Source organism: Phodopus roborovskii, unplaced genomic scaffold (assembly GCF_943737965.1).
Source record: "Phodopus roborovskii unplaced genomic scaffold, PHOROB, whole genome shotgun sequence".
NCBI classification, from domain to species: domain Eukaryota; kingdom Metazoa; phylum Chordata; class Mammalia; order Rodentia; family Cricetidae; genus Phodopus; species Phodopus roborovskii.
In genome coordinates, this window is record NW_026125052.1 from 21,977,616 (window position 1) to 22,002,297 (window position 24,682).

The 24,682-nt window shown below is 47.4% G+C and overlaps 1 protein-coding gene across 1 annotated transcript in view; it reads right to left on the bottom strand.

The window, feature by feature from the left end:
- Positions 1-24,682, bottom strand: part of Pitpnc1 (phosphatidylinositol transfer protein cytoplasmic 1) — a 252,775-nt gene that overhangs the window by 17,977 nt on the left and 210,116 nt on the right. Inside the window, exon 7 of the mRNA XM_051179490.1 lies at positions 4,675-4,830. Within this exon, the coding sequence (XP_051035447.1) occupies positions 4,675-4,830 (156 nt within the window). The remainder of the gene's footprint in view (positions 1-4,674; positions 4,831-24,682) is intronic.

The following is a 24,682-nucleotide window of genomic DNA, read 5'->3' on the forward strand; positions in this document are numbered from 1 at the left end:
TGTGCATGCCAGCCTTTGGTTGCTAGCACATATGGACAGAGGATTAAGAAACTGACGGTTTTTCCTTACGAACTTGAGTATTGTTCTTTCAAGGTCTGAACTCAGGTTCTTGTATCCGCATAGCCTGCAATTGTTTCTTATGGGGAAATTGGGATGGAAGGCTAAAGGAAAAAAATATATATTTTATTCTGTATAAATATGCTTGTGTATGAGAGCTCTCGCCAGAGTGTACACATGTAAAGGGCTGAGGGCTGATGTTGGAAGAGCCTTTTATTGCTATGATTTATCCAAACGTTTTTTTTTTTTTTTTTTTTTTTTTTTAGATTTATTTATTATGAATACTGCCTCCATGTATCCCCACAGGCCAGAAGAGGGCACCAGATCTCATTGCTGATGGTTGTGAGCCACATGTGGGTGCTGGGAATTGAACTCAGGACCTCCAGAAGAGCAGTCAGTGCTCTTAAGCGTTGAGCCATCTCTCCAGCCCTTTATTTAAACTTTTTTTTTTTTTTTTTAAAATATTAACTATGTGTGTGTGTGTTTGAGTGTGCGTGTGAGTGCATATGTGTGTGATGGCACATGTGTGAGTGTTGGAGGACATCTTGCAGAAGCTGCTTCTCTCTTTCTCCCATATGGACTCTGAGGACTGAATTCATGTCAGCAGGCTGGGTGCTAAGTGCCTTACCCACTGAGCTGTGCCAGGCTTCATCTTATTTTTCGAGACAGGGTTTCTCATTGAGCCTGGAAACCACCAACTGGCTGGGCTGACTGAATAATGAGCCTCTGACTGTCCCCTTAACCCGGCCCCAGCCTGCGCCTGTGTTAGTGTGTCACATTTACATATACATTGCCACACCTAGACCTAGCATTATGTTGGTGCTGTCGAATCTCAAGCAGCAAACACTTTACTTCTCGAGCCTTCTCCTCGGCCCATAAATATTCCTTATTACATTTCTTGGAAACTCACAGACTGCCTCTAGCATGCCTCCTTTTCTTTTTGCCAAACAAATCCAGTGACTGTCAAAAACCTCTCACAGAAGCTTGAAGTGTGTTTCGATAAGCAAAGGGTTTTAATTGGGTGGATTTGCAGAAACAAGAGAAGCGTTTCTAATGAAGTGTTTATTCCTCTAGGCCTCTGGGTATCTGGTGAGGTCCTTTTATGATTTGGAAGTGGAGACATGTAATGAATCTAAGAAATACCATGCGGCCATACACACTTGAGTGCTGACTGTGTCAAATTCATGGAAATCAAAAGAACAGCATAAAGGCACTTGTAAATCCACCCTATCATATTAAGCACAACACAGCTGTGGCTGGCAACAAGGCTTCAATAATGTGTTAATGGCTGGCTTTTGAATACCCCCCCCAATACTGTGAATAGATTCTTAAAAAACAAAGGTGTTTAGAGACCCCACCCCCCTTCAGTCCGGGTAAACACTCCCTCATTAGCAGAGCAGGTGTGTTGGGGGTAGGGGGTTATAACACTTCATTTAGTTTGGAATTGGGCAAGGGGGAGGGATACATGACCAAAGCATCATTCTCACAGGTATTTTAAAGAGATGGGTTCTCAGAACCAGCCAGACTCATCATAAGGAAATAAATGGAACGCGCTCCGGGCAATTTAAATGTGCTTTGTGAGCGAAAATAAGATGCATGACCACAACAATGATTTCCTAGTTAAAGGAGATGATTTTGGGAAGACCGAAAAAAACAAAACCAGCTCTACCATAGGAGGCAGGTGTGGTGGCATACGCCTGTAATTCCAGCTCTTGGTCACTTGAGGCCAGCCTTGGCTACATGGTTGAGTTTGAGGCCAGCCTTGGCTACACAGTGAGAACCTCCTTCAAAAGAATTAAAAAACGGGAGCTGGAGAGTTGGCTCAGTGGTTAAGAGCACTTGCTGATCTTGCTTAGGAGCTGGGTTGGATCCCCAGCACTCATATGGCATACAATACCCTCTCCTGACCTTCGTGGACAACAGGCATGCCCGTGATGCATAAATAGAGGCAAAAACATAAATCTAAAAAAAAAGAAAGAAAGAAAGAAAGACAAAAGCAAGAGGAGAATGAGAGAGGCAGGGAGAGGGGAAGAGAGGCAGGAAGAGATTGTAAGTAAGAATGAGGGGACCGTGCAGACATGGAACGGAATTTAGGCTGAAACATATTTACTCTGCATTTGTCTTCCTGATCAATAACCAAGGTCAGGACACAGAAACAAGAGGGCTCTGTGACGGTCAATTATAATTGTCCACTCAACACAGTCTAGAGTCACCTGGGAAGGGAGCCCCAATGAGGAACTGCCCAGATCAGGGTGACCTATGGGCTTGTCTGGGAAGGGTTTTTCTTTTTCTTTTTATTGAGACAGGGTCTCGCTATGTAGCCCTACCTGGCCTGCAATGTGCTACATAGACAAGGCTGGGCTTAAACTCACAGAGATATATGCCTGTCTCTGCCTTCCAAGTACTGCAGTTAAAGGGGTTACACCACCATGTCTGGCATGAAGGATTTTTATTAACTGCTTTAACTGCTGGGTAGTTCTGTCCATCATGGGTGGCACCATTCCTTAGGTTTATGTTCTGAACTGTGTAAGAGCAGAGAAAGTGAGCTGAACAGTAGTCATGCATGCATTAATTTCTCTCAGCTCTTGACTGTGGCTGTGATCTAAGTAGCTGCTTCACATTCATGCTGCTGTGACTTCCCCACAATGATGGAAGGCAGTTGGAATTGTAAGCTAAAAAATCAACCCTTTCTGGTCCAGGTTTCCTTTTGTCACACTATTTTATCACATCAAGAGAAATGTTAACTAGGGCAGTCTGTGAACTTGGCCACTCTATACCTCACTCTGTTCCCTCTTCTGGTTGGTGGGATGTGTATGGAAGCCCAACAAAGAACTACATGCTTTTCAGGTAAGAAAACCATAAGACCATCCATCCCAGAGACTGCCTGGGTGGTGAGGGAATGGGAGTATTCTCAGTTCTAACTTCAAGAATGAAACTTTCTAGCTAGAAGCGGCAAGATGCACACCTGTAAATCCCAGCTCCTGGGGGAGACTGGAGCAGGAGGAGCTTTAGGCCAGCCTCAGCAGTATAGTGAGATCTCCATCTCAAAACACAAGAACATGTATCCATGTTGCTATTGTCAAGTGACCCCAGTCTGCAGACAGGTTCAGTTAGGTAAGAAAAACTCAGTGCCTGAAGGAAAATCAGCGGTGTTGAGAAAGGAATTCTGGAAAGCTATTCTTTGTTAGGTATTAGCAGAGAAACAGAGAGCCAATTTTTCTAAAATACATAGGAAAAAAAAGCTCGAAATATTTTGTTCGTGTGTGTATATGTGTGTGTCAGGGTTTTATAGACATCCTGTAGCCCAGGATGGCCTTGAACTCACTATGCAACTGAGGATGAATTTGAACTTCAGATCTCCCTGCTTCCAACTCCAGAGTGCCGGGATTACAGCTGGGCATCACTAGGCCTGGTTTATGCAGTAGTGAAGATGTAATACAGGGCTACATGCGCACACTAGGCAAGTAGCTGTCAATAGGGCCACAACCCAGCCTCTGTGGCTTTGGGAATCCCTTATGTATATGTAATATATTTTATTTATTCATTTTGTCTTTCTCCTATATTTTTGGTTGCAAGCCTAGCCTTTAACGGCCGAGCCATCTCTCTAGCCCTGTTTGGTCTTTTTCAAGGAAGTTTTTCTGTCTAGCCCTGACTGTCCTGGAACTTTCTCTGTAGATCAGGCAGGCCTCCAAGTCAGAGATCCACCTGCCTTTGCCTCCTGAGTGCTGGCATTAAAGGCGTGTGCCACCATTGCCCAGCTGTTTAACATTTATAACATGTATTCATTGTTATGTGTACACATGCTCACACAAGCCTCTACACATGTGTGGCAGTCAGAGGATAACTTGCAGGCATCTGGTCTCTCTTCTATTGTGTGAAGACTGAGCTCAGGTTGTCAGGCTTGGCAGCGAGTGCCTTTACCACGGAGCCATTTCGCTGGCCTGATTATTTACCCGTATGTAAATGAAAGCAGTTACACAGAGCACAGCTCAGCATCTCATGTCCCATTATTTTAGAGTCACGTGGAGAACAGTCGTATTTGAGACCCCGAGAAAACTTGTGTCATCATCAAGTCGGTCCCGGCACCAAAGTTAATCTGTTTTCCAAAGTGAGTACCAGGTTAAAAATCTGTGCTCTGAGCTTGTTCACCATTCTTTAGTACCGGAACAAGGAAGTGAGCAGAGCGCTGAGGTGTTGCCTCCTAATGGGCCCCCTCGGAGCTCGTGTTCTGTCTCTTGGGGGCTCTTCTACTTTTGGTGCCTACGTATGCAAGTTCTTCCAAGGGACAATTATCCCTGGCAGCTGTGCCCAGAGATAAGCCTTCTGGGTTCTTGCCAAGTGCCCCCACCTAGAGGTAGATTAGCCTGATTGCCAGAGCGAGCCCAACATTCTGCGAGGCCCACTTCCCAAATATACTCATCCACTAGATTCGGAGGTCACAGAATGAGAGGTGACATATTACAACTGCTACCCTGAGCAGTGGGAAGAAATTACACCTATGGGAAAATGCATTTTCACCTAAAAAGCATTTTGTAGATATAGGTACCTGCTACGGGTTCAGCTTAGCAATGATGCAGTGACCTTGTCTGAATCCCAGGGACGGGGCTGATCACTCACCTTGTGCACAAATTGCTCCACGCGGGTCTGAAGGCCCCACACCTCGAACTTGACGGTCACTAGCTTGTAGGAGCACATGATGGGCTGATGGCTATCTCGCCAGCCCTCTCTTAGCTGTCCCCGGCCTGTCTTCTCAGACTTGAAGTGTTTAGGATCCTAGAAAAGATACACAGAATGAACTGGTATGTTAAGACTTTAGAGCTGTGAGAGCACAGGTCTGTAGTCCCCCCTCTCGGCAGGAGGATCACAACTTCAAGATCATCTCAGATACATACCGAGTCTGAGGCAGCTTGGGCTACCTGCTCTTTGTCTCAAAAAAAAAAAAAAAAAAAAAAAGATATCTTTATGAAATGGCCTCATGGTGGTGCACCGCCTTTAATACCAGCTCCAGGGTGGCAGAAGCAGGAGGATCTCTGTGAGTTCGAGGCCAGCCTGTTCTACAGAGCTACACAGAGAAACCCTGCCTCAAAAAAAACAAACAAAACAAAACAAAAAAAAAAAAACCCCAAAAAACCAAAACCCATACAACAACAACAAAAGTCCAGAATGGGCAAAATCTACACAGACAAAAAGGAGGTGAATGGCGACTAGGGACTGGAGTGAGGGAAGATTGTGGGATCACTAATAAGGGGCACTGGTGACGAGAAGAGAGGGGAAACACGCAGGAGAGGCTGGGCAGATGTCTCAGCAGGCAAACACTTGCCATGCAGCCTGAGCGCCCAAGTTCCATTCCTGGAACCCACATAAAAAGCCAGATGTGGTGGTGAACATCTGCAAACCCAGCATGCCTATGGGAAGATGGGAGGGAGGTAGAGATAGGAGGAGTAGCCTGGGCTACGTCGTGCAGAGGAGAATCAAGAGACCCTGCCTCATGGGGGGGGAGAGACAACGGCCTCTGGGAAGCTGTCCACTGACCTCCATGTTCACGCACACTTACACACACATACATGGCACACACGCAGACATAGTCACACACATGCATGCGCACACGCACACACATGCACACACACAGACATAGTCACACACGCATGCATACATAGACACTCACACACACACAGACATAGTCACACACACGCATGCATACACACACGCAGACATAGTCACACACACGCATGCATACACACACACTCACACACACAGACATAGTCACACACGCATGCATACACACACACTCACACACACACAGACATAGTCGCACACATGTGTGTGCGCACACACACATGCACATATGTAGATGTAGTCACACACATGTGTGTGGTACACACACACACACACACACACGCAGATTTAAAAAAACAAAGAAAAGGAAAACACGCTGGGAATAGTGATGGCAGCTACATAGCCTTGTGGCTATACAAAAACCATGAGATTACACACTACGTAAGAGATCGAGGGCTGAGGGTGTCCCTCAGGGATAATAGAGTCCTTGCTTCACACACGTGCATTATATGTACTCCAATTTTAGAAATGGGAGACTATAACACAGTTGGCTTGGTTCTTTACTAACATTAAGTATAAACATTTAAGTGTCAAACATTGTCATTAAAAACTAGACTTATGAAACTGCATTTTTTTTCTTATTCTTTAAAAGAGAAATTATATTTAAGTTGGGCATGGTGACTCACGTCTTTAATCCCAGCACTCTGGAGGCAGAGCTCTGTGAGTTTGAGGCCAGCCTGGTCTACATCACATTGCAGGCCAGCCAAGGCTACAGAGTGAGAGGCCTGTCTGGGAGAAGGAAAATTAATTTTGGTTTTTTCTTTGCTTATTGTTTGAGACAGGGTCTCCTATAGTCCAGGCTGGCTTCAGACTCTACACCATTAGGGCTGGTTTTGAGTCCCTCCTGATCATCCTGCTTCTCTCTGCTAAGTGCTAGGGAAAGAGACATGAGCTACCACGACGATGTTTTATTTATTTATTTATCTATTTATTTACTTTTGGTTTTTCAAGACAGAGTTTTACAGTGTAACAGGCCTGGCTGCACTGGCACTCACTCTGTAGACTAGGCTGGCCTCAAACTCACACAGATCTGCCTGCCTCTGCCTCCCGCGTGCTGGGACTAAAAAGGGGTGTGCTACCACTACCCAGCTATGTTTAAAAATACATAATTTTCAGGAACATAAGGAAGCATTGCAGGTTCTCAGGAACTCGATGTGCAGTCTTGGGTCTGGCCACTTGTCCTGGGATCCTGATCCCATGAGTGGGGTGTAGCACCCTAGAATGGCAAAGAACCTCACACACGGTACAAGCTGCAAGATGGAGCAAGAAATGATGACTTCTCCTCCCCCACAGAGACCTGGGAGCTAAGGCGGGGAGGTGGGGTGGGTAATAGATGGTGTAGCTAGTAAACCATCCCAGGACTCTCACAGAAACCTGCAAGTCCAGCTGTGATGGGAAACAGAGACGGAGATATCGGAAAACTTATAGATCAGCTGTCTCAAAGCAACATACAAGATTTTCTTTTGACCTGCGCATCCCCACATATGAAAAAAAAAAAAACACACACACACAGAGGCAGCCAGGGGGAGACATGAACCCAGAAGCCGGAGCGGTGGCAGCCCAGCCTTTGTACCTCAGATGATGACAACTCAGATGTGGTTGAGGTTCTGCAAGGCCACCTAGGGATGCCTCTGACAAGGGTTCTCAGGCTGCCCTTGAACTCCATCATACATCCATACTTCCCCAGAAAACACAGACAGCCTCTGGGGTCAATTCCCACACTCAGCCTTTAGAGTGGAAGCTGTGACCTCAAGATTCTGCAAGGCTGGTTCACTGACGGGAACTTTACGACCACTGAGTATCAGAATGGCATCCACGATCACCTTGGCACTATCTCCAGCATCCTTGGTAGATATTCACTGCATGCTTCTGTATCTAACCTGACATCCCCTTACTATCATCTGAAGCCTTTGGGATGTATTTCTAGCTGACCACTTGTTCCCTTCAACCCAAATTTAAGGGTGTTTTTGGATAGCATCTGAGGCCTGTAGTAGAAATTCCCTGTTTCGATGTAACCCACCTACCTGATGTTTCTACCAATGCATTTCAAAGATGCCTTAACTTTCTGGGATTATAAACTGTTCATGTAATGGCATCCATGGTGGAAGACATTAAGAAAGAAGTTTTAAATGTTTTTATTTTATATGCATTGGTGTTTTGCATACGTGTCTGTGTGAGGGTGTCAGGTGCCCTGGAACTGGAGTTGCAGACAGTTGTGAGCTGCCATGTGGGTGGGTGGTGGGAATTGAACCCAGGTCCTCCGGAAGAGAAACCAGTTCTTGATGGCACAACACATATTTAAAACTATGTTGCCGGGCGCTGGTGGCGAACACCTTTAATCCCAGCACTCTGGGAAGCAGACACAGGAGGATCCCTAAGTTTGGCCAGCCTGGCCTAGAGAGTGAGTTCCAGGACAGCCAAGGCTATGCAAAGAAATCCTGTCATAAAAACTGCCCCCCCAATAAAATAAGTAAAGATAAAACTAAATTAAAGTTATAGCAGGCTACTGTGAAGTAAAGTTGTGGGAGAGGCTGGGTGAATGAGAAGTTATGTTTACCAGAGCTAGAAGGGAAGTTCTGCAAAAGCTGTACGAATTTACATTTAAATTTTCTTTAATGTGTGCGTACACGTGTGCACCACGGTACACACGTGGAAGTCAGAGGACAACACAGGGGTCAGGTCTTCCCCGCCCCCCACATGGTTCTGGACATCACACTCAGGTCAGTAGGCTGGGCAGCAGGTGACTCTGCAGGCTGAGCCACCTCATCAAGCCAAAATTTGAATCTTTTAAGCGGACAGTGAAAATTGGGTTTCATGCCCCCAACTTGCTAGATAAAGCCACAAGACTTGAGAAATATCAGATATTTCACCTGCGGATCACAGGTCCTTCAGGACAGTCCACTGTTCTCTCTGCCACATTCACTTTTAAAATTAAACACCCAAAGGGTGTTTGGCTTTTACACAGCTCAATGCTGAAGAAGCAATTAACAATTGGGCTTTGTATGGGAACAGTATGTTCCCCTGCCCCGAGACTGGTGTCATATCCACAGCTGATAATTTCATCAAGTAAATCTCAAACTCTGCCTATAATTAGAGATTCACATTCAAATGTTGGAGGGAGGTACAGGAGCGAGGTTTGCAGAAAGACACCTTTAATCCAAACTCCGGATCAGATGCAATCATCAGATGAATGTGTCTGGGTAGCAATGAGCAAGAAAAGGGTGCTTGTGTGTGTGTGTGTGTGTTTGTGTGTGTGCGTGTGCGCACGCACGTGCTTGCAGTCACATGTAGACCAGGCTGGCTCCAAACTCAGAGATCCGCCTGCCTCTGCCTCCCATGTGCTGGCATTAAAAGTGAGCTAGGTTGTTAGCCTTTGACAAAAGGATCTGATGCTTTGCTGAGGTGTGACCAAGAAGCTGTTGCTTTTGTTTATGATTATTATTTTTGAGACAGGGTTTCATTCTGTAGCCCCAGCTGTCCTAGAACTTGTGGCAATCCTCCTGCCTCAGCCTTCTGACTGCTGGAGTCCAATACACTGAAAGTTTTGTGCAGTAGCCTGGCGATTCCCCAAAGGATTTGTTGAGTGCCTGCCTTCGTCCCTGGAAACTGGGCCCAATGTGATTGGACACCAAGGTCTTTGCAGATGTAATTAAACTTCAGATGAGATCATCCTGGCTTAAATGGATGGGCCCTAGATCTAATGACAAGTGTCCTTGAAAGAGACAGTCATTTGGGGACAGAGGCAGAGATTGGAGTTGTCCAGTTACAACCCACGACCTCCCGTAGGAACCAGAAGCCAGAGCATTCAGAACCTTCTCAGGATCTCAAGAACGTGACAGAAACCTCCAGGGAAGGGGTGCAGGCCCAGCAAGTTCAAGTCCCGGAGCTTGACTCTAACTGGACTTGGGAGGGAGGGTCTGGGCACCTCACTTTTCAGATCTCCCATGGTGTAGCCACTGCTACTAGATAGAAGCAGACGAGGAACCTGGAACCTAGAAATGATCAGCCACCTGTCTAATATTGCCCCCCATTCCTTCGCCCAGGTGCTCAGCCCTTCTTGCCCACTGTCCCTCCCCACCCCATGCTTTGATGACACTTAACCACAGGAAAAAGCAGGCTAGGGATCCTGGAGAGCTCCTGGGTTCCTTCTGCTATGATGACAAGAAGGCACCATCTGGTACCAGGGGCTGGACCTCTGTGTAGCCATTTCCTCTGGATTGAAACACTCCCTCCAGGAGGAGGAAGTCCAGACAACATGCAGAACTCAGGAAACGCAAGGAACTGGCAGGGCTCAGGGAATTTAGAAAGTTACAAGGTTCTGAAGCAGAAAGAGTTGTTGCACAGGGGCACCTTCCCCACCAATGCAGCCGATAGCAGTTGTGCAGGAAGCTACAAATGCAGCTTCAGTACGAACACCCATGCGGGGATGGGCTTTTTGGCAATGCAAGCTTTGCCAAATCTTTGAATCACCCTCTAAGTAACTCCTCACACACATTCCCCAAGTAGCCCCAGCCAACTGAGAGATTTGGGTGGACCTTTCTTTGATCTGTCACCAGCACTCCATCCCGGGTGAGGAGATGTTTGTTTTTGTCTCCCCAGGATAAGTCTGCTAGAGCCTTAACTTTTCCAGCCTCCATAATCGAGAAAGAAACGGTAACAGTTTCAAAGCCACGCCATGCACAGTTATAGCAGTCTGGATGGAGAGAGATACAACCCTTACCTCAGGAAGACAGACTATTTCATCTGAAATTCCACACAGTCAGAAGAGAGCTGCGCGGTGGAATGGTGTTTGTGAGTAACTCCCCTGCGGTGTCGTTGCGAGGCTTAGGCTGTAAATTGCCGTTTTCAGCATGGAACACAGAAAGTGACTGATGCTTGGGTATGTCACAGAGTGACACAGACAGGAAACCCAAACAGCCCGAGAAAGGCTATCATGAAGTTCACTCAGCTCTCTCCAAGGCTGGTAGAAGAAAGGTAGGCATCTGCTGGCCCATCTGGCTATCCTTAATCCTGTAGTCAAAACTGTGCAGGAAAATGAGCTCAAACACGAACATGACCACTCAACAGGGTGAAAGTTCCCTCTGGGGAGTGAAAGGCTGCCTACGCATTCCTGTTTCCTGGAAGCCGCTACCTCTCTGGGTCCATACTTCAAGGTTGTATTTTGTTTTAGACAGGTTCTCACCGTGCAGCCTTGGCTGTCTCTATGTAGATCAGGCTGGCTGGAACTTACAGAGATCTGCTCGTCTCTGCTTCTCGAGTGCTGGGATAGGTTCAGTGCCCAGACACAGTGTGTTTTCCGCTTTCTCTTAGGAGAAGCAGAGGCACGGTGGACTGTCATCCTGACACCTGCCGTTTGTCCTTTTGGAATCCCCCCCCCATGACGGGGCCGGGGGAACTCATCTCCTGAATGGGGCACTTGCTACAATGAAGGACCACAGATTGAGGGCTCAGATGACAGAGATTTGTTGTCTCTGTGTGGAAACAGACATCCCAGATCATCCTCGTAGCTTCTTCCTCAGTGTCTAGGGTTTTGTTGGTCATCTTCGCTATTCCTTGGCACACCTCTGGAGGGATCACAGGCAATGTTCTTGTGTGTGCCCACATCGGCTTCCTTCTGCTCTGTCTCTGTGTCCTCACATGAAGGGGATCAGTCATATGTCATGGGGCCTACCCTAACAACCCTAACCTGTTACACTTTTCTAGTCTCAGTTCACACAGTGAGGGCAAAACTCTGATAAGATTATTTTTTACTCATTGAGACAGGGTCTTTTTTTTTTTTTTTTTTAACGGAATTCCAGCTGTCGTGGAACTCACTATGTAGACCAAGCTGTCCTGGAACTCACAAAGGTCTACTTTTCTCAGCCACCCAAGTGGCTTCAGATCTTTTCAGATGGACTCCATTAAACCCTTGCCAAGGGTTGGAGAAGAGTGTAAGTTGTTTGTCTTGCCTTGCGACATAACATCTATAGGAAGCAGCTGAAGGGAGGGAGGCTTATATTGCTCACAGTGAGAGTGTCTTAGACCATCATGATGGGAGAGGCGTGGCTGTGGGAGGGAGGCTCCTTCTATATTGACCAACCAAGAGACAGAGAAAGTAGGCTGGAGTCAGAGTGGATATAACTCTAAGGTCTACCCACTAGCAATCTACTAAGACAGGAGAGGCCTCCACATCCGCAAGGTCCCACACCGTCCCCAAAAGATTGCCACCAGCTGAGGGCCAGGCATTCAATACCATGAGCCTGTGGACAACATTTCACATTCTAACCGGATTAGGATTAGAGAGTTTCTTTCTTTTTTTTTTTTTTTTTTTAAAAAACAAGGCTAGTCAACCAGATTTCTGAGGTCTTTTCTATCCGCTCACAGAGTTTCACAAACGCCACTCTATCTACCACCAGATCTGCTGGGAGGCATGGAAACTCTCAGCAAGCAAGACTCTTGCCTGGAGGGATGCACTCAGCCCCTCTCAACTGGCAGCTGGGTAAGATGTGTGAGACTGTGTTCTTCTGGCCAGGGGCTTCTCCATTCATCCATAGTGAAGCCTCTAGCTCTGGACTCTGCAGGCATTCTTAAGGTCAGGCAGATGGTGCAGTGAACCCTTGCAGTTAAAACGCATCTATATAGAGAGGGCTAAGCTGGGGCCAGGGCTATTTCCCCAGGACTTGGCTGGCCACCCTTTTCTTTGGCGCATCTGTAGAGGGCTTTCCCTCCATTAGGTCAGCAGTATTCGGAAGCATTGCCATCTCACACTGGGACAAACCAAGACAGAGGTGATGCTGAGAGATTCGGCATTCAGGTAGCTCATGGGAAACTGTTCCTGCGTGGCTTACAATCAAACTCACATCTGGAGTGTGCAAAGAGAAGCCCACAGGAGGTCTTGGCCCAGTGCAGGAGAGTTTGCATCTTGGCAGGGACACTATTAGCCACATAAACTGAGATATGAGGCCTCCATGATTGATTACACCTTCGGTCAGAACCACAGAGGACAAAAACCAACAGGGGCTTGCCCTGTTAATTGAAATAAGTTTTTGATAAATGTTCAATATAAAAAGGCTAAACGGGAACCCCAGCCAAGAATCGCTATGTTATGTAATGACAATACTCAGTCCCAAAGCAGAGAGAAAAGGACACTACACAAATCCTGTATTAGATTTTTTTTTCCCTACATGCTGGAACTTTCCCCCAAGGTCATTCCAAGGTGATGATTAATAGTGATTGACAGCTTGACAGGTTCTAGAATCACCTTGGAGGAAATATCCGGGCATATGTGGAAGGAATTTTCTAGAGTAGGTTAATTGAGGTGGGAAGGAGTCTAACTGCTAGACTGCATCAAAAGGAGATGGTAAACATCCCTCTTTCTTCCCCAAGCTGGGTACCAGCATCCCTCTTTCTTCCCCAAGCTGGGTACCAGCATCCCTCTTTCTTCCCCAAGCTGGGTACCAGCATCCCTCTTTCTTCCCCAAGCTGGGTACTAGCATCCATCTCTCTCTTCTTTCCAGCTGTGAATGCAATGGGACCAGGTGCCTTGTGTCCCTGCTGCCATGACTTCCCTTCCTTGATAGACTGACCCCTCTGATGTTGAGCCAGTGCTCTTGTCACGTGCGTCTGTCACAGTGATGAGAAAAGTAACTAACACACCTTCCAATGTTGTCTGGAGTTGGCTTTTTGAGGTGGGGTTCTTTCTGTATAGCCCACACTGGGTCTGGAACCTGTGATCCTCCTGCCTCAGTCTCCAGAATACTGGGATTACTTTCTTCCAATGAATAACCATTTCAATTTAAGCCAAAATTTAGTATAGAGTTTCTTGAATGTCAATCCTACTAGAGGTACATAAATACTTTTAAAGAGGAGGCTATGTTAAATATTCATGTGAAATGTCCAGGTCAGAGAACTCTATGGACACAGAATGTAGACCAGTGTGTTGCCCAGGGTTGGGGAAGAGGTGGGGGTCCGAAGATAGGGGTGATAATTCCTTTTAGGGTGATGAGGATGTTTAAAATGTGGTAGCGACAGTTACACTCATCTGTTAATAAACTTACAAATTATATTTTTACATCTATCTATCTATCTATCTATCTATCTATCTATCTATCTATCTATCATGTGTGTTTGTGTGCGTACGCACATGTGTGTGCACTATAGTGCAGGTGTGGAAGTCAAAGGACCATTTGCAGGAATTGGTTCTCTCCTTCCATCAGTCTGGATCCCAGGGATCAAACTCAGATCATCAGGCTTGGCAGCAAGCACCTTTACCTACTGAGCCATCTTGCTGGCTCAGATCTATAACTAAAATGGGTGAATCCTGGGGTTTGTGATCAATTAAACTTTTAGACAAAATCAAAGCCAGGAGCTTTAGAGCACATGCACTTGAGTACTAAGTGATGACTTGACTAAAAAGGTCAGCTGTGATGTGACAGTTTACAAAAAGGAAAAGAAACAGCCTAAATGGAAAGCATGGCTAGCAGGGTCAATTCTTGCCTTGTTACCAGTTAACGCACCAAGTGCTATTTTTAGCCTGTGCGCTCGGCACCAGAGTGTACCCCGAACAGCGATTTATGCTGTTCGCTCTTAAGTTCTGTCTGGCACATAGAAAGCCAGAGGACACAAGTTCTCATGGTGGGGGTGTCTCAGCATGTGCTCCACACCTGTCCCAGTTAAAATTTAGGGCTAGAAACATTCAAAACTCATCATGCTGAGAAGAGAGAGTTTGAGAATGGGAACTTTGAATAAATACCACAAAAGAATTTAGCAGTCTACAAAGGCCACTATTGATGCATTCTAGCAGCCAGGGAAAACACTAAAATAAAAATAAAAATAAAAGGCCACTGGTGAGGGGTGGTGAGCGGAGAGCTAAGGATGGAAGGAAGGGAAATCACCATGTGAACGGTGCACTCAGGGTTTGTACCAGAGCCGGGGCCAACCAAGCACTTAATTCAAAATTCCGCCGAGTCCTTGGGACATAGCGAGAAAGGAGTTGGCCTTTGTCTGTGGTTCCTAGGATGGTGCTCCTTGGTGGTTGGAATTTGCTGGGCCTGGACTGTCTTCACTGTCCATCAGGGACACCTTCCTTTAAGCGTGAATGAGGTGAACTGAGTTGGAGTCCCTATACAAGATGGGTCTGGTTATCAGAACAACAAAAGAAAAGCCATGCACTGATGTCAGGGAAACAGAGCGGAGTGTCGGAAAGCAGATCGTAAAATCTTCTAACAAGGCCTGGGTGAAGAGAGAGTCCAAGTCAGTGAGCACATTGACTTTCTGGGCAGGCCAGGCAGGTGCATGAGTCACCTTTTCATTATCGTGACAAAATGCCTGAGTTAAACAACTTACAAGAACTGTGTGTGTGTGTGGGGGGGGTTCCCTGCTCCCCCCCACCGCCCCAGACCCATGGCTTCAGTTCATGGACACTTGGTCCCGTCGCTTTGGCCCTGGGGTGCAGTGCTAACAGTTGGTGCTCTCCTTTCACCATGTGAGTCCCTGGGATTGAACTCAGGTATTCAGGCTTCGCGGCAAGCTCCTTTATCCATGCAGTCACTTCATCAGCTTCTCCTCTAGCCTTCTATGACAGCAGTATGGGAGAACAGGAGGCTTCACATCTTCATATTCCTGGCTCAGCCAATAGTCTTGGGTGTGCTCCCAATTTCTGTAGTCAGTTGTCCGAGAAGACCCCTGTTGTATGGTTTTAAGGCTAGAAGAGATGTGTGTATGGGTAACGACTCAGGATTTCCTCATCTCCATGTAAGAAGGGGTTAGAGCAGATGGTCTGAGCAGTGGTGGGAGGTGATCTCCTCATAGGCCTGGGAAATAACTGACCTTAAGGATTAGCAGCTGCCTGAAGACTGAAGGGCCACAATTCTTCTTGTTCCCAGCATTGGGCCTGGTTCCCAGTCCTAGTACAATAAATGGTGTCTCCTGAACACCCCATTACATAATGCAACCCAGTTCCTTTTGACACAGATATCAAGATGACTGCTAATTACAGTCAACAAAGATTATTCGAGGACATGCTAGAAAGAACCCCCTCTTCCACTGTGCGATGATAGGACGCCAGGAAACAGCATCCCAATAGCCTTGGGTCAAGCTCCTCCGTTTAGGAAGCTAGGGAGGACTCAAATGGGTTTTGGCACAACCTCTGAATCTGGGCCACCTTTGAAATGGCCCTTATCCACTCTGACTCTAGCAGTGTTCTTTGGACACAGGCTATAAAGGATTATTAGTAGCCCTGACTATACTGAGCATATACTATCTGGCCCACAGACAGCTCAAGTTTATTAAATCAAAAGTCTAATCAGAGACTCACAGACATTCTTTGTGTGTATGGGCACGTATACAGTGCATGCCTTTAACCTGGGCGTTCTGGAGGGAGAGTCAGGTAGATAGATCACTGTGAATTCAAGGCTAGCCTGGTCTACATAACCAGTAAAACTCTGTTTCAAAAACAAATTCTAATGTGTATGTGCCTTTGTGTATGTATGTGTACCATGCCATTCAGTATCTTCTGAGGCCAGAAGTCAGGTCCCCTTAGAACCAGAGTGGCTGTGAGCCAGTGGGCATGGGTGCTGGGAACTGAACCTCGGTTCTCTGCAAGAGCAGCAAATACTCTTAAGCATTGAGCCATCTCTTCAACTGCCCATTAAGGTTTGAATCAAGGCTTCCAGAAACTTCTAGCAAGTTATTTAGAGTTCTCTGGGATTCAGTGTGCTCATAAAATGGGGGCAACATCTATTTTTCAGGTTGTTCAGGTTAAATAACACAGCTGAATCAAACACCTTCACCCTGGCATCTATTTTCCTCAAAAGTTAGCTTCTGAGCCTCAAAGGCTAGGTTTGGCAAGCTAGTGAGAGATCTGTTGAACACTCGAAGGCCTGTGTTTGTGAGCTCGTGATCATGTGTCTTTCTCGGAGCCCTTTAACTGTAAGGATGAAGAGATGCATCTATTCTTCCCTGGATATTTTTTATGCAGGAGCTTAACAGCTGGACTTGAAGTCTGAAGTAGGGGAGGCAATTGGTGGGCCAGGTCTTCTCATTATTGTGTGTGTGTGTGTGTGTGTGTGTGTGTGTGTGTGTGTGTGTGTACCACTGCCAACCCCACAGAGCTGTGGACTGGGAGAAGCAAACACAGGCGAGGGTCAATCTAAAGCTCTTCCCAACTTGGAAGCCACTTAGGGGTTGAAGTGCAGATGTTTTGCAGTGATTAATACCCATGACCACTATAAAAGGCCATTCTGTTCTGCAGAGCTATCAGATTGTCATCAGATAGAATGAAATAGAAAGGCCAAGGCTGGTCAGGTTGGACTGTCAACCTGATGGGATTTGGACCGAACATGGAAACAAAACAGAGGGCATTTCTTTTTGGGGAGGAGGGGAAAGGGGGTTTGACACAGGGCTTCTCTGTTTATCTTTAGAGCCTGTCCTGGAACTCACTCTGTGGCCCACGCTGGCCTCGAACTCACAGAGATCTGTCTGCCTCTGCTTCCCAAGTGCTGGGAGTGTGCCACCACTGCCCAATCTGAGGGCATTTCCAAATCATGTTAACCAGGGTGGGAGGACTCACTGTGGATGTGGTAGTCCCCTCCCTGGGGGGAGGGCATCCTGCCCTGCGGAAGGAGAAACTGACTTAAGCACCCCCTAGGCACATTTCCTGACTGTGGGTACAACGTGACCAGCTCCTTCAAACCCCAGTGGTCATGTCTTTCTTGCCATGATGTACTTCCTGCATCCTCAAACTCCCTAATAAACCCTTCCTTGCTTAAGCTGCTTTTGCTGGGTGTTTTGTTACAACAACAAGACAAATTAGCACAGGTACTGACTCCCCTTTGGAAGGAGAATAGGCAAGGTTGGGGCTTATGTTGCTGACCCTCTCTCAGATGGAATATCAAGAACAAGTTTTAAAAATGTGAACATACGCTGGGTGGTGGTGGTGCACGCCTTCAATCCCAGCACTCAGGAGGCAGAGGCAAGTGGATCTCTGTGAGTTTGAGGCCAGCCTGGTCTACAGAGCGAGTTCCAGGACAGTTAGGGCTACACGGAGAAACCCTGCCTCAAAAACCCAAAACAACAACAAAAAAGCCATGAACATAGTAAACAGAGGGGTCCTAGGCCTTGCAGAGTTTCCTTGCCATCCACTGTGTGTAAGGCAGCATAATACCCTTCACCAGATGCCAGAGTTATGCAGACTTCCTGGCCTCTGGAACTGTGAGTAAAATCAACTTTCTTGTCTATAAATTAACTGGTCTGTGGTATTCTGCTATAAATGAACTAAGTAAGGTAGGCACCATCCTGGGACTTGAAGGAACAGATTGCCCAGACTTGGCACAACAGCAAATTTAAGTTCTAAGGTTTCTTAGAAATGCTGAATCAGAATCACGGCATTTGGAATGAGGTTAAACCACACGAGAAGTAAGAACACATTTTTGGGCAGCACAAATGGCTTCAGTTTCTGAAGCATCTTGATGAGCCTGCAGAGGGATTTGAGAGCTTAGGAAGTGGGGCTGTCATCAGAATCACACGTCTATGCCTCTCTCCCTGACTCAGGCTGCTGACTGAAAGGCACCACGCAAACAAACAAACTCAGAATGCCACTCATGGCAGCCACCTGCCAAAGGCACACTCTTGCCTTAAGCCACAGGCTCTGTGACTCCTGCAGATCAAGAGAGGAGTCAGAGCTGAGGGAAATCCTTCTCAGACGCTGCCTTGGTTAGTTGTTTTATTATTATGTTTTTAAGGTTTATCTTTTGTTATTTTTCACCATGTGTATGCTAGGAATGGAATGTGGGTCTTCTGGAAGAGCAGTAGGATTTTAATTGCGGAGCCATTTCTTTAGCCTCATTAGTTTTTAACTGTTAACTTGACACATCCTAGACTCACTTGGGAATAGTCTAAATTGAGGAGTTGTTCAGGGTGGATTGGTCTGTGGACCCGTCTGTGAAGGACTGTTTGAACATTCAGGCCACTGTGGGTGGTGTCATTCCCTAGACAGTGGGTCCAGAATTTTATGAGAAAGGAAAAAGCAAGCACATCTTAAAGCATTTGTTGCTCTTTGCTGTCGACTGTGGACATAATAAAGCGAGCTGTTCAAGCTTCTGCCGCTGTGACTTCCCTGCTACAACCCCCTTTCTCCTGTAAGGTGCTTTTAGTCACACACACACACACACACACACACACACACACACACACACACACACTCAATTATCCTTCACAGAAACAGAAATGAAACCAGGATAAACATTTACTGTATGTCAAGGACTGAGCTAGTCATTTCACATGCTTTGCCTGGCCTTGGTGACAACTCATTTCACCTGTCCATTCTTGCTTCCAAAGGGAAGAGGAGCACATGATGATACAGTGTGGTGGCTGTGGTCATCTGCGTGTCCTCCCAGAGCCAGGGCCCTCTTCAGGAGAGGGAGAGTCATCTGAACAGAAAACATTAGCTTGAGCACAAATGATGGACTCTAGATGTTGTCTTTGGCACAGACCCCTCAACAACCAGATACTCATTTCTTGGTTCTGTGGACTGTGTGTGTGTGTGCGCGCGCACACACTTGCAAGCACAGGACAGAAATTAATGTCAGGGGTCTTCCCCAATTGTCCTCCAATTTATATTTTCAGGCAGGGACTCTTCTAGAGCCAGGAGCTGACAGACAGGCTGTACTGGCTGGGCAGTGAGCCCCAGGGACCCTCTGTGTCTGCCTGTTGATTTCTGGTATTATAGACACATGCCATCGTGCTCTGCTTTACCTTAACAAGCAAGGTGGATGAGGGCAGATGGGGTGGCTCAGGGGATAAAGGCACTTGCTGCCAAGACTGAAGACCCGAGTTCAATCCTGGAGACCCATATGGTGGAAGGAAAGAACTGACTCCCACAAGTTGTCCTCTGCCTCTATGCATATCATATGAACACAAGCATTAAATAAATACATGCATGCAACACAAAGGGAGGGGAGTGACTGGGGAAGACAGGTGTGTAGCCTCCACAAACATGTACTATATCCACACATGCCCCCCCTCCCATGAAACCTATAGATGCACACTTAGAGGAAGAACCTGCTCTTCAGAACCCCGAAGCACACAAAAGAGATTTATGACTGCAACCGGGGAAAGAATGGAAACGCCGCCAATGTCCCCAGACGGTGGACAGTATAACGAGTCAACAGAGCATGGTGAGCTAAGTGTGGTCACTCATACTGCAGCCCTGGCACTCGGGAGGTTGAGGCAGGAGGAGCATTAGAAATTTAAGGCCAGCCTGGGATACAGGGTGTGACCCTGCCTCAGAAAGAGAAAGGGGGGCGGGAGAGAGGGCTCATCAGTTAAGAGACCTGCTGCTCCTCAGCACTCTGCCAGGGGGTGCATGCCCCACCTGTAACTCCAGGATATCCGACACCCTCTTCTGGTTTCCATGCACCTGCACACACATGGCATACCCCACACATGTCCTATCTCATCCAGTCACATGCTAATAACATTTTTAAAAAGGAAAAGCTGGCACATTACAGCAGCTGGATGTGTGAGAGACAGAGGAAGACGGCACACCTGTATTGTCAGTGAGGTAAAGCGTACTATGAAGGACGTGTGCAGTACACACCGAGTTTAAAATAATGCCGGCTCTACACTGTGCTCTGGTATACACACCACAAACACCCACGCCAACAACAGCCAGGTCTGGGGCGCAGGCTATTAATTCTGGGATCTCATGTAACCCAGGTGGGTCTCAAACTTGTATTGTAGCAGAGGGCTGTCTACGTGACCTCCCGGGAAACAACATCTGCATAGTTAGTTGTTCCAGCTGCTGAAGAAACAGGAGAGCAAATCTATACTCGCTCGCTCGCTCGCTCGCTCGCTCCCTCCCTCCCTCCCTCCCTCCCTCCCTCCCTCCCTATGTCTAGAGGTAATCATCAAGAGCTACCTTCCTTATTTCTTCCCTCCCTCTTTCCTTCTAGAAGCAGGGGCTTGTGCACATGCTAGACATGACAAACACCATGCCCCTGAGCCACACCCCAACCCTGTCTTGGATTCTAACACCACGATCAGTCGTCAAGCAGACCCTGGCAGTGGCAGAGCTCCATGCCCAGCCATGCAGCAGCTGCTGGGGGCACTTCCCTTCAGAGCCTCAACTTTGCTGGCTTCAAGGGTCTCACAGGAACCACTATGGCCATGGGCTCTTCTCTCTTCTCCACACATGGTGCAAATTGTGACTCCTCTTATCACCCAGGAGACACTGAGAGCCCGTCCCCCAAACATCTGTGTTCCTCTCAGAAAGAAACATGGTGGGAGGCGCAATAACAACAACACGACAATAAATTGAGGGGCTGGAGAGATGGCTCAGAGGTTAAGAGCACTGGCTGCTCTTCCAGAGGTCCTGAGTTCAATTCCCAGCAACCACATGGTGGCTCACAACCATCTATAATGAGATCTAGGGCCTGCATGCCGGAAGAACACTGTATACATAATAAATAAATACATCTTTAAATAAAAAACCCAATAAATTGAACTTAAACGTGTGTCCGAGCATGAGCCAGTTACATCCAGCATGGCTCTTTGGAAATAATTGAAAATCTTTAGCACTCTCAACTACCAAGATGCAGACCCAAATGAAAATATTTTTAATTTGTGAGAGCTGAGAGCTTTGGAAGGGGACAGCTAAGGACAGCAATATTTACTCATCTGGTGTTTCTGCCCCTTCCTGGGGGAAACAGTGTTTCATCTCTCCCCCTTGACAGTTACTGGAAAAGTTAGATGTGCCTCTCTTTGTTCTCATCTCCTCCCTCCAGAGTGGAATCAACAGACGTTTTGGACTGCGGTGAATGATGAACCGGCTGCCAAGGATGCTTTGGGCCAGGGAGACTATGATCCAGGGATCTGGAGGCTGAGTTTTAAGAGTCACCTTAGTTCAAGGGGAAAATCCTAAATCAAATTCTGTCTAAAGTTGCTCTCAGCCCTGTCACATGGTTCCACTGCTCCACAGGAGAGGCCCACGCTACTAGGACAGCCTGTGTGACTTTTCCTTCTTTTTACTGATTTACTTTGTGTGTGTGTGTCTGTGAGAGAGTGTGTGTCTGTGAGAGAGTGTGTGTCTATGAGTGTGCGTGTGTCTATGAGTGTGTGTGTCTGAGTGAGTGCGTGTGTCTATGAGTGTGTGTGTGTCTGTGAGAGTGTGTGTGTCTATAAGTGTGTGTGTGTGAGTGTGTGTGTATGAGTCTGTGTGTGTGTGTCTATGAGTGTGTGTGTCTATGAATGTATGTATGTATGTATGTGTGCACATATGCATGCAGGTGCCTGTGGAAGACAGAAGGGGAAATCAGATTCCCCGGGGCTGGAGTTAAAGGCAGTTGTGAGATGTGTGTGTTGGGAACTGGATTTGGGTCTTCTATGAGAACAGCAAATGCTCTTAATGGCCTAGTCCTGTGCAACTCTTCATCATTATTCAAATTCAAAATCTAAATTAGCCTACCAGAAGGGCTAAGCTCTATGGCCAGTAAGATAAACACCTTTACATTTTCTAAGATGACAGGGAGAGAAAACTCCAGCAATCCCCCCAGCCCCACTGCACATATGTGGTCACATACATTCATGTAGGCAAAACACTCATACACATAAAATAAAATAAATCTAGAAATAAAACAAAACCACAAAAAAACCCAAACAGGCAAACAAAACAACAAAACCATCACCACCACCACCAAAACCTCAGCATCTCTTCCCTCTCCACTTTCTCTTTCCTTTTCTCTCTCCCTCCCTCTCCCTCCCCTCTTCCTTCTCCTTCTCTGACACAGGGTTTCCTCTATGTAGCCCTAGCTGCCCTGGAACTCACTCTGTATATGTAGACCAGGCTGGCCTTGAACTCACAGAGATCGGCTGCCTCTGCCTCCTGAGTTCTGGGATTAGCAGGTGCACCACCATGCCCAGGTCATCCTCCACATTCTTGACTAGGAAATTCCATTTATTCCCCCCCCCCCCGCCCCTTTGTATTGGAAGCATATCTAAAAATTTAAAAGACATGCCTTCCACTGTAGGAAGGGCTGGCGCTGCAGGGCCAGCAATGAGGAGGCCAATGCATGTACTGTGTTCCCTGGGCAGAGTCATCATGGAAGTCAAGCCTATGAACCAACGCACTCAATGATTAGGCAAGAGAACCCGGCGCACCACGAGACAACACTATCTGCCTCACATGAGATCTCTGTGGACTTGAATGTTAAGACTGCCCCGGGCGGGGGAGGGGGGGCACCAGTTCTGCAGGCTGCAGACGAGGTTTGGTTCTTGTCCCCCTGGAATGGTCACCTCAGCTTTGTCCTCTGCGCAGACCCTTCCCCTCCACTGGGATCTTCACCTTGGAATCTTGGCAGAGCCTCGGAGAGTCAGGGTGGAAATCTTGGCAGAAGCAAGAAGCCATGCATCAACCTCCTGGCGAGTGCATACTACATAGAGCGAGCGCATCTTCGCCATCTCTGCTGGTTTGCTGGCTCGGGCAGGCCTGGGCATGTGACTTGGCACAGAGAACTTTCTGAATGCCATAGATAGCTGTGTCTCTGTGTCTGTGAGGCTTAATAGAGGTGTTCTCTCTGACCCTCCAAATCCACACTGTGTGTGTGTGTGTGTGTGTGTGTGTGTGTGTGTGTGTAGACACGTGTGTGCAGGTGGACTATACCTTACTGAACTTGGTGCTCACTGATTGTCTCTCCTGGCTAGCCAGTGAGTTCTGGGGATCTGCCTGCCTCTGCTCCCGGCACTGTGGTTACAGACGTATGTCACAGGAACGTTGCTTTTATTGGGTTCTGGGGATCCTCATGCTTGCAGAGGAACACTTTACCCATGGAGCCATCTCTCTGCTCTGATTAAAAAGAAAATACAATGGCACTGTTCTTCAGGACCTTCTGATTGAGGGGCTGGAAGGATGGCTCAGTGGTTATGAGCACTGGCAGCTTGGCATCCACTTCAGGTGGCTCGTAGCTGCTTGCCACTCTCGCTCTAAGGGATCTGATGCCCTGCACACACGTGACATGCACGCATGTACAAATACATCAATACACAAAGTTGAAAAAGAATGAAGCTCCAGTTCAGGAAGTTTGGGAGCTGCTGCTCAGGCTGTGGGTTTGGGAGGAGACAGGGGCTCTGCAAGATGAGAATTGAGCCTTAGGCTGGGCCATCAGCTGCTCCTGAGTCCCTAATGTGCCCCTTTGAATCCCTGGTTAGTGGTGATGAGAGGGCTGCCAGGAAGGAGGAGCCAATGGAAAAGTCCCAGCTCGTCTGGTCACCTTGATGAGAGACACACTCCTGGTTGTGTGGTTCAGGGGCTCCCAGGGAAGTGGGAAAAGAGAAAGGAAACTTTGATCCTACCCTTTGGCCTGGGTGACAGTGTGTGGGACAGTGTCCTGGTGGAGAGGCACACTCCAGGAAAACCTGGTCTGGATTTATCAGCATCAGAACTAAGGCCCCTCCTAAAGCACCCCGAACTCCCAAACCAAAGAGACCTCCCGCCAGCTGGCACTCTGCGGTCTGCATGCATCCTTTCCTATGAGGCTGCAAGGATGAACAGAAGAAAAAGCCCACAAGGCAGCAAGTCTCAGTCAGGTGAAGGAAAAAGAACCCTGATTCACAACTGCTAGCTTAACGGTGACAGCTCCATTCTCTTTGAGGGCACTTGCTCGGAAATTACTGCTGCTGGAAGGGAAAACAAAGCCCTGGGCCGTCACTCACTCCTCCAACAGCTGTCGGGTTAGCATCGCATCGAAGCCAGAGCTGGCTGGTGTTAAAGTAGCTCGTGAAGTACGAGGACGAAGAAGTGAGCTCTCACCCTTATGAAAAATGTGTGACAATGAGCTAGCATGGGCTAGCACGACCTAAAACCATCAGCAGCACGTAGCATGGCCTGGAAGTCACAGGCTAGAGAGGAGTTCTCTTTTGGGAAGGGGAGGCTGTCCTCAGGAAAAGCTCTACCGAAGGGAAGTCATGTTTGACCTGAGCTTTGAAGGAGGCTCAGGGGCTGGTGAGATGGCTCAGCTGGTAAAGTCCTTGCCATGCA